This window comes from Schistocerca serialis, chromosome 3 (assembly GCF_023864345.2).
Source record: "Schistocerca serialis cubense isolate TAMUIC-IGC-003099 chromosome 3, iqSchSeri2.2, whole genome shotgun sequence".
NCBI classification, from domain to species: domain Eukaryota; kingdom Metazoa; phylum Arthropoda; class Insecta; order Orthoptera; family Acrididae; genus Schistocerca; species Schistocerca serialis.
This window is the reverse complement of record NC_064640.1, coordinates 570,930,186-570,948,866: the sequence shown is the minus strand read 5'-3', so window position 1 is coordinate 570,948,866 and position 18,681 is coordinate 570,930,186. Positions and strand designations below refer to the sequence as shown.

Here is an 18,681-nt window from a genome sequence, read left to right as displayed (position 1 = left end):
TGCTAGGACTGATCCATGTTAAACCAAATTCGCCCCATACCGATCTGTTGGTTATTGTACTGTGGAATAAATATCCTGAATGAAATTGTCCATAAGCAATGAGGTTATTTGCATCACTTTGTAAAATATGAGCTAGAGATACCAGTTGTTGAGCAAGTAAGTACCAACCCAAACCAAGGGTTGGAGCCAACTTCCACCCTGGCTGTAGAATAATTTCAGATGTTGTGAGGTGAAGGAGGGAATGCACTCCTGCATGTATTTTTAATACAGTGTTTTGTGAAAATTTAAATGAGCACAACTACCACTTAGCTGCAATTACAGATGGGCCTCTGTTGGTTCCTCTGTGGATTTTCCTGATCTCGTCCTCAATGCCTGCATGTTTAAGGAATTAACTGTGTATGATGCACATGATTTTGAGGGCACTGGTGCAGATACGTATTTAGACTGCTAATTGCCATTTGTACTCTGACTGCAACTGCACTTCAACCTCTACCTAGCCTGTTCCTAATAGATAAAGTACCCAGGATCCCCTCCCCCCCACCCCTCCACCTACAAAGGATGGAGAAGTATGTCTCATTCTGCTGGGTACCAGTGCCCATGGGAATTTAATGCAAGGAGGACGTGACAACCAAGTAGGCGAGTACCTTAAATCGTGTGGATCAATATGCTATCTCCTTATATGCTACATTTTAGCTCTTGAGCTGTAAGGTCATGACTCAGTGTAAAGAAAAGTGGCTACAGGTGATGGGCAATAAGTTGCTGTTGCTAAATCAACTACTCTGCTGTGGTATACCTCCTTCTAACAATACAAATGAGGTGGTGCTCTTCTCACTCCTCCATAATAGCATGCAGAACATAATTGCTCCGAATTTTTTATGTGAAAACTCTTGGTGCATCATGTAACTATGTCGGTGCATGAGAAATGGTGTGCTGTAATTGAGTTTTGAATTCCAAGAGTTCTTCCACACATGGAGCAACCTCTCCTTCAGCATGACAATGCTAGACCACATGTGAGCACCATGATAGTCAGACTTCTTGGATTCACTGTAATCAGTCATCCTCCATAAAGTCCCACTTTGGACCCATCCGATTTTAGTCTGCTTGCAAAACTTAAAGAACATGTTCGAGGCATTCACTTTGATAGTGATGGAGTGATGCAAGCAGAAGTGAGGTTGTGGCTCTGTCAAAGTCAACAATGATTGTATCAACAAACTTCTCACTCATTCAGAGAAATGCGTTCATCACCATAGTGCCTATGTTGAGAAATAAATATGTAGACGTAAAGAATAAAGATGTAGAATGTTAATAAAGTTTGTTTTATTTAAAAAGGTTTAAGAGTTTTCACAGAAAAAATCAGAGACATAACTTTTCAGCATGGCCCCCTACAAGTTAGACACAGTTGTATGGCACAGTGAGAAGACTATCCAATGTGTGGTGTTTGTGGCATATGCTGATCAGCCAGAACATTATGACCACTAACCTGCTATCAATATAAACCCATCCAGACAATAACATCATCACATGGTGAGGAATGACTGCTAGTCAGACACACGCATGGTGCATGTAGTATTAGTGAGTGTACTTTCCATGTGTAGAATGGGGGAGGTGCATGATCTATCAGAATTTGACCAAGTGCAGATTGTGATGGCACAGAGGCAGTGAACTGGTGGAACTAACATCAGACTTTAATGCTGGGCAGAGTACAAAGGTGTCTGAACACTCAGTTCTTTGAACACTCCTAACAATGGGCCTCCGTAGCCGATGACACATGCATGTGCCAATATTAACACTATGACGTGGACAACTAAGACAGAAATGGGCCTGTGACCATTGGCACTGGACATTGACGTAGTGGCAGAGCGTTGCATGGTATGACGAGTCCTGATACTTTCTTCCTCATGCTGGTGGAAGGGCATGAATCTGTCACTCATAAGGGGAACAGCTCCTTGACACCTGTACTGTGGGACAGAGACAAGCTGGCAGCGGCTCCATTCTGCTCTGGGGAACATTCAGGTGGGCACCTATGGGTCCAGTAGGGCTGGTGCAAGGCACCATGATGGCTAAGGAGTATCATACACTGCAGACCTTGTACACCTTTTCACGATGATCGTGTTTCCCGATTTAAGTGGCATTTTTCAGTGAGATAATGCTCCTTGTCAGAAGGCCTGGAGTGTGATGGAGTGATTTGAGGAACACAATGACGAGTTCCAATTGATGTGCGGGGCCCCCAACTGTCCAGATCTGAACCTGATAAACACATCGGGGATGTGATTGAACATGACATCAGAGCTCACTGTTCCCCTCCCCGGAATTTATGGGAATTAGGTGAGTTGGGTGTGCAGATGTAGGGCCAGCTCCCTCCTGTGACCTACCAAGGTCTCACTGCTTACATGTCATGATGTGTCGCCGCTATTATTCGTGCCAAAGGTGGGCATACCGTCTTTTAGGTAGGTAGTCTTAATGTTCTGGCTGATCAGTGTTCAGATCAAGTCACATTTATTGTGACTACATTTTGCATTCTGACAATATTTTGTATTCTGACAAGAGGACAGAAGCTTAGTTACCCAGTGTACCCTCTATAGCTGATAATGAGATGAATGAGGTACAATTTTTAAGATTCTGTGCCATGTCTGACTTGTTTTCTAAAATATTTGAGGGTTTTTAATGTGTGTCTCTTCAACTTTGTCCCGTGTAATTCATGGCAAAGTGCTTCATATTGAACAGTGGGATGTCAGTGTCCAGTGGGTACAATATTTCAACAAATGACCACTTTGCCATCATCAGGTGTGCTGATGAATTGAAAGCCTTTGGAATTAGCACCAGTCTTATATCTCCTCTTCTCCCTCCTGCCTGGCATTCTGTATGAGGCCCACATCCAAGTGCGGGTGTGCCTCGAGCATCTTGTCCTCACACTCCTCCCAGAGCCAGGCCGTACCATCCAAGATTCGCAAACTGGGACACATGCTGGTGGCATCTCTGCTGCTGCTGCTTTGCCTGCTCCTGAATTCAGTTTGTTATGTGAGTTCTCTTTCCTCTTCTCAATCAGACTCTTTACAGGTTCCTTGGCCTTACTAAGGATGGTATCACTATCATGATTGATCAGTGACTCCCTTACTTGAATATCAATAGATACTGTAATTAGACAGCACCAGAAGTTAGTTGGTGTCAGAACCATAGTATGTGAGCTACAGCGTGTACCATAAGAAGATGAACAGTGACCTAAATTTATATTTGCACAGCTGCCACTACGAGGCACGGAGGAGTGGTATGCTCAAAACATAGGTACATGTGACTTTCATGTTCCCTGACAATGGGAGTCTGAACCAAAAACTTCTGAGGATGGTATTGCAGAAAAAGAGATAAACAGAGTGACAAATTGAGAGAGCTCTGCATCCTGCACTAATTTCAAAACAAGTGGAAACATAAAAGGAACCTTAGGAGGATTCGCATATTGCAATTAATCAATTTTGTGGTGCAGTAGTAGGGAAGATTGGACAAATTATTTGGAAATATAAAGTGGAAACTGTCTTCCACCTCTCATTAAAATACAGACTTTGCTTGTTAGCATAAAGGACGACCTCTAACTACAGAAATCTATTGTTTATCAAACCTCCCTTTCAATGTGCCATAACTTATATAAGCCAAATGGTGCATACTGTCATAGATCATTGTCAAGAAAACCAATGACACACCAGACTTCAGCAGCCTATAAATTTGACAGTCACGGAACATTGCCTATCAGAATTACATGAAATGTATTATGACTGTACTAACGTTCTGAAACAGATGTCTTCTGGGACTGTGTAGTTAAAAATCAATTGAGATTTGAGAAAGTGAGCCGCTGATCAGTCGTGATCCTTAATAAGACCTGGAAACCCACACTGAGTTTGATTAAGAAGACGGAGGAGATATCCTATGATGAAATGATTTCGGAGCTGGGCAGAGCAACAGCAGGGATGCCACCTGCGTGCGTCTCTGTGTGCAGATCTTAGACAGAACGACTTGGTGGCAGGAAGAGTGTGAAAGAGATACTGGATGCATGCCCTCACTTGGGTGTGGACCTCGTACAGAACACCAGGTAGGAGGGAGGAGCAGGAGGCATAGGAGTTACAAGGTCAGCGCCAGCTCCTTGGCATCCAGTTCATCAGTATGCTTTGCTGAAATGCGGTGTTCATTGGACACTGATGCTTGTCTGTTCATCCATGAACTATTTTGTCCATTTTTAATGTCATTACAGGGATGGCTTATCCTTTTTTTGTTATTAATTAGGCAGTCACACACCTCTCTGTCAGTGTTGCAGACTTTTTGTGTACTCCTGTTTTAGTATTTTAGACATTTAAACCACATTTATCTTCAATTATTTTGCTACAGATGCTGATAGTCCCATTGTTGAGTGCCTGTACCTACAGTTTTGGACAAATTTGCCATAGAATTTATAGGGATTCATCCCATAGTAGGTGGATTGAGTGGGCAACATGTTGCGTCTGATTCAGCTAATGCATGCGTGTATTTTTCATTATAACATGGGTGTTAAAGTTCTTTTGCTTTTTGTTATGATGTTCTTGAATGTGAGCTTGTTTTCAAGCTTAACATGTATCTGATCTGTTCATATACTTACCTATGCAGGAATCGGTGACACCTAAAACACTGCCGCGGAAAACCTTAAGGCCTCGCAGAGTTAGATTTGACCTGCCTGTCAAGGAGAAAGAGGTTTCACCATCTCAGGATACATTGAAGGAGTCTAGCTCTCGTCAGAAGAAAGTGAAATCCTCCCCATCTTCTCCAACAGTTAAAGGGTCATCTGTGGCAAACAGGACAAGAAAAAGAAAGGTACATTTTTTGGATTAATAATCTAATGAATAGAAGGCTTGTACATATTTACTGCTGTCTGCTCATCCTGAATGTAGAAAATCAAATGCTTTCACTCAAGTGCACCCACCCACTAACTGGCTTGATACCCTCACCTTGTTTTATTATTGTCAATCTTATTGGTGTACATTATGTTTTTAGCCATTTCACTTTTACTCTTATGGATTGTAACTCGCTGTCCTGCCCCCTATGCCTCTGTTTCATAAATCTCTTGGAATTTATGCTTTAATCATCATCCTGTTGTTGATGACTATGATAAACTGTTATTAAAAGATATACACAATAATGTGGAGTTTGGTTTTTATTTCTCTTCACATTTATTAACACACAGTGTAATTCAGTGATCAGCTTTGTAAATTATATTTTTGCATACTCATTAAGTTAAACAAACTCATTCTTTTCACATACAGCAATAAGGAACAAAATATCTGTGCATGTTGGAGACTCAATAGGAACTTTACGGGACTGTCACATAGTAATTGTACATTTTGAACTTTTTTAAGACAACAATTGACAGGGTGAATATATTTTACAAGATACATGTTAACTTTGCTGTCTTGAGTTTTTCAGTGTGTAAAATTCAATGCAGCAAAGTTAACTTGCAGTTTCTAAAATACACACATAGCTACCAAATACTGATGGACTGATTTAGTGATTATATTAATGAACACCAGCCGCAGACTGACTGAGGCTTTGCGTGGTACACCTACTTATAGACATGCATATTATAGCAATTACAAATTGGTAAAATTCTGAATTATTCCATTTTAGATATTAACATAAAAGACTGGTCGGTTAAAAGGGACAAAGATGTGGTAGAGAAGTATGTTCATTTAATTAAGACATGTATAACCAGCAAATAGCAAAATCATCGGTACAGTCTTATGGGAGAGCAGTTTTAATGTGCATGTGGATTCCCAAAGTTTGCCAAAAAGTCTGTAGAAAGTGAAATATTTAATAAACTAACAGGTTATTTTAGTGAAATTATACATTTTTTGAAAGAGAAAAATCAGGGCCACTAAACTGAGGCACTGAGTTTCGGAAAGAATGATGTCTTAATATTGAAACTTTCTGGAACACACAAATTTTATATACAAATAGGTTTCAGAGTATTAAGTTTTTGGTGAAAAGTAAAATGTTTATTGAAAAGTGAAGAATGATAGATTTAAATGAGTGATATCAATCTTGTAACAAACTGTACTGAAATCGGATGTGTACGTGATGTACAGATGTATAGGTCATGAACATATTTACAGATAAAATGTTTCTGTAAGAATCAGATATACTATTGCCATCAGCAATCAGTATGAAGTTAGTCATTTCATGAACTATCACATACATACTACTAACAAAACCAGAGAAAGAAAGTATTACTGACATTAGGAGTGGTATAAGAACAACTAGGATAATCCCACATTACTGTTACAGGATTTCATTTCTACTTAGCTATAAGAAATTATTCATTCCATTACTGTCCTCTCAAAGCATGAGACAGGTGAGGAGTTACTTGTGCGTGGAGGAGGCACCTCTTGCTGAAAATGTACGTAGTAGGATGGTGGTGTGTCTTCATCTGCTCTCTGGCCTGCAGATGTGTGCACTCATATGCTTCTATCTCTGAGGCAGTTATTTCTGATGTTTTGCACAAATAGTACTTCCAGTGCCTTGATATTTTCACTTGTACATACAGGGGTGATGAAAAAAAATGTGAACACCACAAATGCAATACATTACTGTACCTAATAAGGTGTAGGAAAACTGTTAGCATGCAAAAGAGCATTCCGTTGTCTCTGAATTGATAAATTCAACTCCTGTATGATGTACCTTATACCATTCTTTCTGCAAAATAGTGTATGTTTCAGGTAATGATGGTACAGTTGTCTAGCGATCATGCACCCTTCTCCTTTTTTCCAAAGTAGACCACAAATCCTCAATAATATTAAAATCTGGTACTGGTGGCTGGGACGATTCATCCTAGTGCTTACAAAACCAGTTCCGGACAATGCGGGTAATGTGAACATAGTCCCTGTTGTCTAGGAACACAGCGTTACCATTGGGTAACAATCACTGTACCGTGGGACAGATGATATCAGCCAGGATGGTCACTTAATTCTTGGCTGTAATGTGACCTTGCAGAGTAACCATGGAGCCCATGGAATACCATTATATGGCTGCCCAAATAATCACCAAATCCTCAGTGTTTCACTCTTGGCACCTAAACTCATCCAGGAGTTGGAAACAGTATAAAAGAAGACTCATCCAATCAAATGACATTCTTCCATTGTTCCATAGTCCAGGCTTCATGACTTTGGCATCCCATTTTCCTGTTACAGGCATTTGCATCACTGGTGAGTGGTTTTGGAATCCCAGCTCATCCTGCAATTCTTGGTCCAAAGTATGTCAGAGCAGCAAACAGGGCAAAACCTAGAAATCCTCCTTTTTAACGTCAGTTGGGCGTCAGTTCATTTTCCCAACTTGTGGCGAGAAGCAGTTTGAATACAACTTTTAAAACCCGCGAAGAATCACACATACCTTGTTAGTTATTGTAGTGTTGCCCTCATTAGCTGGGTGTACAAGGCCTTGAAGTTGATGATCTTAGAATCCAGGCAGGTCCTGAGTCACTCTCTTTGTGGGTTGAGGAAGTATCACTCTACCTTTGATAACATTGCTCTCCTGGAGGCACCCATGCAACAGGCTCTCTGGTGCTGTTATCACCTCCTGGGTATATTTTTTGATGCAGAGAAGGCCTGTAATAGAAGTTTTAAATTTCATCCTCAGGAATTTATATGAATGGGGTTTTTGAAGGTTCCTTCCTCTCACCATGCTAATTTTGCTGTTGTGTCAGCGACATCCTCTCTAATCTCTTTGAGCACCTGTTTCTAGATATTTCTGGTGTATAACACTTCGGTGACCAAGCCCAAGCGTAACTTGAGCCACAACAAAGGAGCATATTGTTGTGGCGTAACAAGACAGCTACGCCACACTGAAGTAGCCGAAAGGCACGCGTAAACATAAGTAGGCTTGATAGAGGTCTGAAACAGGATACTTATTAATGTTATAAAGAAAAGTATGTAGCTACTAGAACACTTAACTTTTTATATAGTCCTTTGGTTTACAACGTTCTTGGTGATACAAGTGAGACTCTATCTTGAGGTACATGCAATGTTACAAATGGCGCCTTGCTAGGTCGTAGCCATGGACTTAGCTGAAGGCTATTCTAACTGTCTGCTCGGCTAATGAGCAATGCATGCTAACTATCTGCTCGGCTAATGAGCGATGCTTCGTCCGTGTAGTCGCTAGCAATGTCGTCTGTACAACTGGGGCGAGTGCTCGTCCGTATCTCGAGACCTGCCTTGTGGTGGCGCTCGGTCTGCGATCACACAGTGGCGACACGCGGGTCCGACATGTACTAAATGGACCGCGGCCGATTTAAGCTACCACCTAGCAAGTGTGGTGTCTGGCGGTGACACCACACATATCTCGTGCTCCAGTTTTCATGATGCAGGAGCCACCTATCATTTGAAACCTGGACTGCTTTCATATCTGAGTAATCTACAGATGTGTTGCTATTTGTCCTGTGACAGGTGCTGCCTTCTGTTGTCAATTTCTGTAATTTATTTGAAAGAGGAAGTAGTGATTCTAAGAGCTGCTATCACAACTGATAGCCATTGCGTGCCCGCATCATTGTGAATTTCATGTATTTACTTATTAGTTTTTGCAGTTTGCTATAGTTTGTCTACAAATATGTCACATTTGAGTGAGCAAGAAGTTTTGGAAGCTCAAGAGGAAGAATTCAATGATTTTGCATCAGAGGGAGAAACATCAAGATGGGATCAGCCTGAAGAAGATTCATATTCATGTAAGCTGCAGTTTGCTACAATTTTTCATCACTAATATTGTTGCTACATATACTGCTGCCGTAAATGGATTTCAATTGTATTTTATTTGTCTTAATCTTTTTCTTTTTTCTTTTTTTTTACGGAGGATTTTCAAGACAAAGCAGCATCCAGCATGGGTTTCCAAGATTTTTTGGAGAAGATGAGACAGTTTTATGGCAAAATAAACAGGAAAAAAAACAAGCTCGTATTGCCGTGATTGTAATGTACCTCTGTGTATGGCAGAATGCTTCAGACTACTTCAGGCAAAATCCAGTTGTGTGCAAAATAAAGAACTAACCTCTCACTGCTTTTTGGAAGGATGATTGTACTTTCTGTCACAATTATTGTTAAATTTTTATTATGTCAAAGAGCTAAACTAATAAGAAAAATAAACATTTAAATTTGGCATCTTTTAGTGTGTATTACCCTGTCAGATGTGTTAAACACAACTATGCCTGTAGCATTTTAAAAAATGACATAATGGTCTGATCATCAGTACTCACAATTTTTATGAGTAGCTGGAGCACAAAGCGTAAATAATTTTGTGTCCCTTATCCACATTGTATTTAATATGAATGCTAAAGATGTTGCAGTTGTGCATCCACACCAATCATCTCCTCCTCCTCCTCCTCCTCCTCCGTACTTCACTGTTAGCACTACATGTGGTGGCAGGTAATGTTTTCCAGGCATTCACCAAACCCAAACCCTTTCATCGGACTACCATTAGGTGTAATGTGATTCATTATTTGAAATCACTCTCCTCGACTATCGTGTGCCATCCTCTTTAACTCCCTACACACAGTCATTGTGCTGGCTGGACTGCTGCTAGCACTTCGTTAGTCATGAGTGAGTCCGTCTACTGATTTCATGTGATTGTTTACAGCCACTCCGTGCAAAGCTGAATGGTTTCTATCTACCAGTACATGAGATTGGTCTGGTCTTGGTTTAGTTGTAGTTGATCCTCAACATTCTCACTTCACAATCGTATCACCAACAGTCAACTTGTGCAGCTTTAGAATGGTTGAAATGTTACTGATGGATTTTTTTTTTTTTTTAAACACAGGTGACATCCAATGACTAGTCCATGTTGGAAGTCACTTAGGCGTGCTGGCCGATATGTTCTACTGTTTCTACTTCTCCACAGACAACACAATATTCCCCACCATCATTCATACTGATTGGTCCACCTCTCTTAACAGAGCAAGGTGGCACAGCAGTTAGCACCCTGGACTCGTATTTGTATGATGGTTTAAATCCTATCCAGCCCTCCCAATGTAAGTTTTCCATTATTTCTGTAAATTGTTCCAGGCAAATACTGGGACGGTTCCTTTGAAAGGGTATGGCTGATTTCATTCCCCATCCTTGACATAATCAGAGTTTGTGTTCTGTCTCTAATGACCTCGATGTCAATGGGACATTAAACCCAATCTTCCTTCTATTTGTCCAGATACTCTTGTTCAACTAGCTATCTGCATTTAGCTCACACCTAAGAGAACAAAAATACACAGCCAGTGGCATAAGAAAATGCCTGTCAATACTACAATCTGCTAAGAAAGAAGAAATAGAAATCGTCACACGTACGATGAGACATACAGACATTATTTTGATTGAATAGATGAACCTTGGGGAAAAAAAGCTTCCAAAAAACTTCAGCATTGTTCTTCAAACCTTCAATGTGGAGACATTCTTTTGCTTAGACATTCCATTAACACAGATAATGTAATTTAGTTAAATTGCATAATCTGTTAGTTAACGAAGTGAATGATTTCTGGATGGAAAGCATGTTGCCACTGACAAATAAACAAACTCCAAATTTATATGCTGACTATGTGTGTTATTGACAAACATCTTTGGCACATGTTAATAAATGAGTTTATGTATCAGAAGTTAAATTATATGAAAAAATAGCAGTCACATGATTCATTTGAAACACTGTAGATAAATGTGTTTCGAAAGCTATTGTCTTTCGTAAGGCAGATACTGTTGAAGATGAATACGTGCACTTGATACTATTCTGGCAATAAATAAATGAAAGTTCACTCTATTGGGTAGCATATATCAATATGAGTGAAGTGAGGTTAATGGGGGTGAGGGTGGAGGTGCGTGCATGTGCGGGGGCTAGCAGAGATTGAGGCCAGGAGGAATGACTATTTGAGGATGTGTTTCAAGGACAGTTCCCATCTGTGTAGCTCAGAAAACTGATATGAGGAAGGGGGGGGGGGGGGGGAGGGACAGGAGGGAGGAGAGGGCATACCCAGATGGAACTTTTTGTGAAACAGCTGGTTGGTGACCATGCTCATGTAAAAGGCTGTGCAAAGGTCACTGTGGAGATGGCATATGACATGACTGCTTTTCATATCACTCTTCCTCTGATAGCGTAGTGTATGTCTGTGGCAGGAATGGCATGGTATGTGCTGGGTGGACAGAGCAGGTCTTGCACATGATTCTTTCACAGATGTATGACCCATTTGGCGAGGTTTTGAGAATGGCAGTGGCATTAAGATCTACCAGAGTATTTCATAGATTTAATAGGCAGAAGAATGCCATTTTTAGGGGTGGGAATGGTTGTGGGTAAGATATTCCTCATTTCCTGACATGAAGCCCTGGTGAACAGTTTCGTTAAATTGTTCCATTTGATGCTGATGCTGGGTAATGTGGAGGGGGAGAGGAAGTGCTCCTTTGCAACTAGTTTACCAGGGTGGTCATAGGATTGGTTGCATGTGTTAATATGTTTTGGGAGAGTTGTCTGTGAAGGCCTCAGAAAGACCAGCATACTGGCCAGGCATTGTGTGTCGCTACAGATAGGCTGTTGAGTGGTGCCTAGACTGCATTGCAAAGAATTTGTAGTGTACAGTGGATGGCAGCTATCAGAGTGAAAGTACTGTTGATGTTTAGTGGGCTTCATTTATATTGACCTTCATGGAGGCATTGGAGTGGAGGACTTTTAATGTCTGGTATTCCTGCGTGTCGTAAGTGGCGACTAAAAGAAGTTTCACACATTTCGGCCTTTATGTGATGGTCCCCTGTAGGGTTCGACCTCCATACTTCCAAGTTTTTTCCGAAGAGCTAGACAATTGGGGAAGGGCGCATTACATGGTGCATCGTGTCCATCGTGCATTGAGATCTTTCGCCTGCTCTCTCATTGTCACATTGCAGTCCCGCTCACTCTCCATCTCTTGGGCTAGGATACATTACTGGGCCCAGTTTCCACCATCCACTATGCTGTGTCGCTTTCTGCACTGCCGCCGACCATGGACTTCTTTGCACCTGATACCCAGCACAGTAGCCAGTTCGTTGTGGGCCCCCCATGTACCCCGTTGATTGTAGCCCTCTGACAACACAGGGATTGCTCTGCTGATGCCTGCACCATTAACTCCCCACGTATGCCAAGGAGTAGTTGCCTATCTCCCTGGGGCATTGGGACTCCCAGCAATGGTCATCCTGCCAGGTGGCCCTTGCTGCGGCAGGGTGGCGCCTGTGGGGAGGGCTCTTGGTCGGAGTGGGTGGCATCAGGGCAGATGACAAGCAATGAAGCGTGGCACATCTCTTGCTGGTGGCCAGCCGCCAGCAGTCTCTAAGCATTCCAGGGCTCAATTTAATGCAAACACATATGAACCCAAATCGTTTCCATCCCTGGCCACCCCTTGGGAGGAACTAAAGGCTAAGAATGGCAGCGAAGCTTATTCGTCCCAATACCTAGCATGTATGAGAGCTGATGGAGATTACTTTGTGTCCATGAAGCCTCAGATCTTTGTAGAGCATTTAGAGGACAAGTTTGGGGAGGTGGAGGGCTTGTCTAAAATGTGGTCCGGGTCAGTCTTGATAAAAACAGAATCCTCTGCCCAGTCATGGGCATTACTCGCTTGTAACAAGCTGGGGAATGCTTCTGTTACTATCACACCCCATAAAAGCTTAAATATGGTCCAGGGGACTATCTTCCACAGGGATCTTCTTTTACAGTCCGATGACGAGGTGCGCGCCAACTTAGAGCGACGAGGTGTCCATTTTGTCCGGCGGGTCCACCAGGGTCCGAGGGATAATCAGTTTGCCACCGGTGCCTTCATCTTGGCCTTTGAGGGTGACACATTACACGAGAAGGTGAAGGTGATGCTCTACTGCTGTGATGTCAAGCCATAAATCCCTCTCCCGATGCGGTGCTTTAAGTGTTGGAAGTTTGGCCATATGTCTTCCCGCTGTGCTTCCAGCCTCATATGTCAAGATTGTGGTCGTCCATCCCATCCCAATACTCCATGTTCCCCGCCTCCCATCTGTGTCAACTGTGGAGAGCACCATTCCCCTTGCTTGCTGGACTGTAGCATTCTACAGAAGGAAAGGAAAATAATGGAATACAAGACCCTGGACCGACTGACCTACACTGAGGCTAAAAGGAAATTTGGAAGGCTCCGTCCCATGGGCATGACATCATCGTATGCCGCTGCTATCACTACTGTTACAGCCCCATCTGTTGCACCGATCATAGTCATCTTTCAGAGTCGTAAGACCACACCTGCCCCCTTGATGGTGGGGGGCACTTCCCTCCGTGTTGCTCCCGCACCACCTACCTCGAGAGCAGCACCCGTCAACCATCGAGGACATCAGTCCCCACTTCCAAGCCGGAGAAGTGTAAGTCTTCTTTGGCTTCTCATGCTAGTTAGGCGTCCTTTGGGTCACTCCCTTCCCAGGTTCCTATCAGCGGCAAAGCAGACACACCAGTGGCTGAAGAAGCCTCAGGTAGCTGGTCGTAGGACTTCACGCTCCTCTTCAGTCCAGGAGACTGAATCAAAGAAGCCCTCCCCACTAGAGCAACCCAAGGAACAGCACGAGAAATCGAAACTGAAGACCTCTAAGAACAAGGAAATTGCGGTGGCGCCAACACCACTGCTACCTACAAGCTCTACGTCTGTGGCATAATCTGTCTCCTCGGTCCCTTCACGCCTTTTTTGGCTGTGAACAATGTCATTCTCCAGTTGAATTGCAGCAATTTTTGCCACCACCTTGCTGAGCTCCGACAACTTATCAGCCTTCACCCTTTCATTTGCATTGCTCTCCAGGAAACTTGGTTTCTGTCGTTACAAACCCCCGCCCTCCATGGCTATCGGGATTATTTTGAGAATCGGGCAGCTTATGAGAGTGGTGGAGTCTGCGTCTACATCCTTAACTCTCTTTACAGCGAGCGTGTACCTCTCCACATGCCTTTAGGGGCTGTCGCTGTTAGGGTGTGGATGTCACAGGCTGTTACCATCTGCACTATCAGTCTTCCACCAGACAGTGATGTCCCACACCATGTATTGGCCCACGCTGATAGCCCAACTGCTGCCACCTTTTCTGTTGCTGGGCGACTTCAATGCCCATAACCATTTGTGGGGTGGATTGGTGGCAACAGGCCGAGGCATTGTCACTGAGCAACTGTTGGCACAGCTCGACCTTTCTCTTTTAAATGATGGTGCCTCTGCACATTTCAGTGTGATGCATGGCACATACTCAGCCATTGACCTTTAGATCTGCAAGCCTGGCCTTCTACCGTTTGTCCAATGGAGTGTGCATGACTACTTATCCCGTAGTGACCACTTTCCAATCTTTCTGTCACTGCCCTAGCTTCACTCACCTGGGCGCCTCCTGACATGGGCTTTGAATAAGGTTGACTGGGACCCGTTCGCCTCCATTGCAACTATTGAGCCTCTTTCTCATGATGCCATTGATGTGGTGGTTCACACGGTCACCACCAGAATTGTGTCTGCAGCGGAATCTGCAATTCCCTGTTTTTCTGGGCCCCCTCGGTGGAGGACTGTGCCTTGGTGGTCACCAGAGATCACTGAGGTGATTTGCGATTGCAGGCAGGCCCTCCAACGTCATAAGCAGTGCCCATCACTGGACCACCTAACTGAATTTAAGTGGCTCCGTGCCCAAGCCCCATGCCTTACTAGCTGATGTAAGCAGGAGTGCTGGTAAAGGTATGTCTCCACCATTGGCCTCTGTACGTCTCCATTGCTCTTTTGGAACAAGATTAGGTGGCTCTATGGATTTCAGACCCCCGTCAACATCCCTGGGCTTCCCATGTATGGAGCAGTCTGTACTGGCTCTGACATAATTGGGAACTCTTAGTGGAGTATTATGCTCAGAATTCCACTTCTACGAATTACCCGCTGGCCTTTCACTCCCTGAAAGAGTGGTTGGAACGTTGAGCCTTTCATTCCATACCCGCCATCCTGAATCGTACAATGCTCCATTCAGTGAGTGGGAATTCCAAAGTGCCCTAGCCGCTTGCCCTGATACGGCTCCCAGGCCAGATCGCATCCACTATCAGATGCTCAAACACCTCTCGGTGAACTGCCAGCAGTGCCTCCTAGAACTTTTCAACTGTATCTGGGTTGATGGTGAGTTCCCATCACAATGGCAGGAAAGCATTGTCATCCCTGTGTTGAAACCTGGCAAGAGCCCACTGGAGGTGGACAGCTACTGCCCCATTAGCCTCAATAACGTTCCGTGCAAGTTGCTCGAACGAATGATGAGCCGGAGATTGAGTTGGCTACTTGAGCCTCAGCGCCTTCTGGCTCCGTCCCAGGGTGGGTTCCGTAAGGGCCACTCTGCCATAGATAATCTGGTCTGCCTGGTGTTTGCCATCCGTTCAGCATTTGCCTGCCGACTGCATCTGGTTGCCATCTTTTTTGACGTGCGGAAGGCATATGATACAACATGGTGACATCACATCCTCACCACGCTTCATGCATGGGGTCTTAGGGACCCGCTCCCAATTTTTATTCAAAATTTTTTGTCACTTTGTTCCTTCCACGTGCACGTTTGTCTCTTCCATAGTTACTCCCGAGTTCAGGAGAATGGGGTCCCGCAAGGGTCTGTCTTAAGTGTGTGCCTCTTTTTAGTTGCTCTCAATGGGTTCGCTGCAGCTGTGGGAATGTCCGTATTGGCTTCTTTGTATGCTGATGACTTTTGCCTGTACTATAGCTCCATTGGTGCTGCGGTTGCTGAACGGCAGCTGCAGAGCGCTATCCGCGAGGCGCAGTCTTCGACCGTATCATTCAGCTTCCAGTTTTTGGCCACCAAGACTTGCGTCGTGCATTTCTGCTGGCATCACACTGTTCACCCTGAGCCATGGCTTTATTTTGACAGCGAATCTCTTGCTGTGGTGGAGACACATTGGTTTTTGGGACTGATTTTTGATAGCCGGTTGACTTGGTTTCCTCATATTCGGCACCTTAAAAGCATGTACTGGTGCCATCTTAACACTCTTCATTGCTTGAGTCACACCAGCTGGGGTGCCGATTGGTCTACCCCTCTACAACTGTATCAGGTGTTGATTCAGTCCCATCTCGATTATGGGAGCCTGCCTTACGGTTTGGCGTTGCTTTCCGTTTTGCGGCTGCTTGACCCCGTACTTCACTGCGGGATCCGACTCGCAACTGGAGCTTCCCGCATAAGCCCTGTAAACAGCATACTTGTGGAGGCTGATGTCCCTCCATTGTGGATCCTTTGCCAATGACTACTGGCTGCTTATGGTGCATATGTTTGTAGCTTGCCCGGGCATCCAAATTATAGTCTCCTAATCCCCAACTTGGTCGTCCATCTTCCAGAAGGCGGCCCCGGTCAGGCTCTACAGTCGCAGTTCGTGTCCGGGCTGTTCTCTCGGGGCTTGAGTTTTTCCCTCTTCCACCTCTTTTCTGGGCCAATATAAGTATACCCCCATGCTGTGTGCCCCGCCCATACCTTCGGCTGGATTTGGCACAGGGCCCGAAGGACTCAGTCCCTCCTGAGACCTTCCACCGCCACTTTCTTTCCATCCTTACCACGTTTCACGGCTCTGACGTGGTCTACACCAAAGGTTCGATAGTTGCTGGTCAAGTTGGTTATGCTATTGCTCTTGGGGATAATTCTGAACAATGCTAATTGCTGGCTGGTTGCAGTCTATTCACTGCAGAGCAGGTAGCCATCTCTCGCGCCATAGAGAATATCTGCTCCTGCTCAGGTGAGTCCTTTGTCATCTGAAGTGCCCCCCCCCCCCCCCCCCCCCCCCCCCCTGAACAGCTATCGACCAGTGTTTTCCTCATTCTCGTCTGGTGATGGCTATCCAGGAGTCCGTCCATACTCTTGCACGCTGCAGCCGCTCCGCGGTCTTTGTGTGGACCCCAGGTCATGTCTGCATCCCGAGTAATGAATGAGTTGATACACTGGCCAAACGGGCTGTGATGCACCAGCCCTGGAGATTGGCAAAAGGTCCTTGGTACCAGGAGTGATGAATGGCACACCATGCCTTACCCAACAAACTTCGGGTCATCAAGGGGACTACCGGTGTGTGGTGCTCCTCCTTGCAGGCCTTTTGCAAGGATTCTGCTGTTCTCTGCCGGCATCGCATTGACCACACCTGGCTGACGCATGGTTATTTATTGCGCTGCGAGGACCCATCTCTCTGTTGCTGTGGTTCAGTGTTGATAGTGGTCCACATTTTTTTGGACTGTCCGCTTTTAACTGCACTCAGGCAGATGTTTGCGCTTCCTGTTATGCTCCCTGCACTTTTAAGGGCTGACACTGCAATGGCAGGCTTTGTTTTGGGTTTTATTCGCGCAGGGAGCATGTATCACTCAATTTGAGGGTTTCTCTCTCTTTTTGTGTTGAGTCTGGCCTTTGGTCTACGGTTTTAGGTCGGGGTTTTTAGTGTGTCTCTTGGTGGTTGGCTTTTCCTTTTTTGTTTCCACTGTCGGCCAACCACTGTTACACTCCGCGTGTTTTTTTGATTCCTCTTTTCTGGTCTTTGTGTAGGTCTTTCTTGTTCTGTGTCATCCCTTGTTGTCTCTGTTGCTTGTTTTTCTTCTTTGTGGGCGTTTCATGGTCGTGGAATAAGGGACCAATGGCCTTTGTAGTCTGGTCCCTTCCACCCACACAAACCAACCAACTAGTTTAATGTCCATGAATGCTGCATATTGACCTAGGCTGTCTGTTAATGAGGATAGTGTTTCTTAGCTCTGGGTCCAGATCATGGTGATACCATCAGTGAACCAGAACCAGCCATAGGGTTGTAATGTTGGCATGACTTGGAACACCTTTATAGGCCTATAAACTGGTTGGCATAGGAGGGTGCCGTGTGGATACGTATAATCATTACTAGGTTTTGTTTATATATCCTCCCATTACAGGGGAAGTAGTCGTGAGTGAGAATGTAATTTGTCAGATGTATAAGGAATGGAGCTGTGAATTTTTAGTCAGTATGCTGTTGTGAGAGAGACTGTTCAAGAGCAACAAAGCCATAGTACATGACAAATATTTACAACTAAAACAAAATAGGTAATGCACCTTAAACAGGTCCCAAGTGGAATGATCATCCTTTTTATTATTATTATTATTATTATTATTATTATTGTTACTACTACTACTACTACTCACACACACACACACACACACACACACACACACACACACACACACACACACACACACGAGTTGGTTCTACTGAGAAATTCATCAATAGAGTGGAAGGATTTGACCACTAATAAATCCTTTAGGCTTCTCTTAAACTGAAGTTCTATGTACCTATGTACAAATAACTGTGTTCATTCACTAGTTAATGTAAAAATAAACACATTATGGACAGAATGCCAGAAAAAGTTGAACAAATTCCAGTTTCAGTAGCCTCCTGTAAAGCATAAGAGCCAGTCTCAGGCTGTCAAGACAAGAATTAAGGCAGCCAGTATCAATTACTTGGTGCCTTGCTAATCCTTCATATTACAAAATTTCTAGAGATATCTATATTTACAAATGGTAGTGAGACTTCATTACTGTCAAAGGAAATTATTCGAAAACAAAGTGTTTCACTGAAACTTTGAGATATTGACAGTCAGTGTTCAAAGAAATAGTACACTACTGGCCATTAAAATTGCTACACCAAGAAGAAATGCAGATGATAAACGGATATTCATTGGACAAATATATT

General features: G+C 43.9%; 1 protein-coding gene across 1 annotated transcript in view; it reads left to right on the top strand.

The window, feature by feature from the left end:
• The window catches only part of LOC126470462 (microtubule-associated protein futsch-like), a 525,429-nt gene that overhangs the window by 46,903 nt on the left and 459,845 nt on the right, over positions 1–18,681 (top strand). Inside the window, exon 2 of the mRNA XM_050098320.1 lies at positions 4,627–4,830. Coding sequence (XP_049954277.1) covers positions 4,627–4,830 — 204 coding nt within the window. The remainder of the gene's footprint in view (positions 1–4,626; positions 4,831–18,681) is intronic.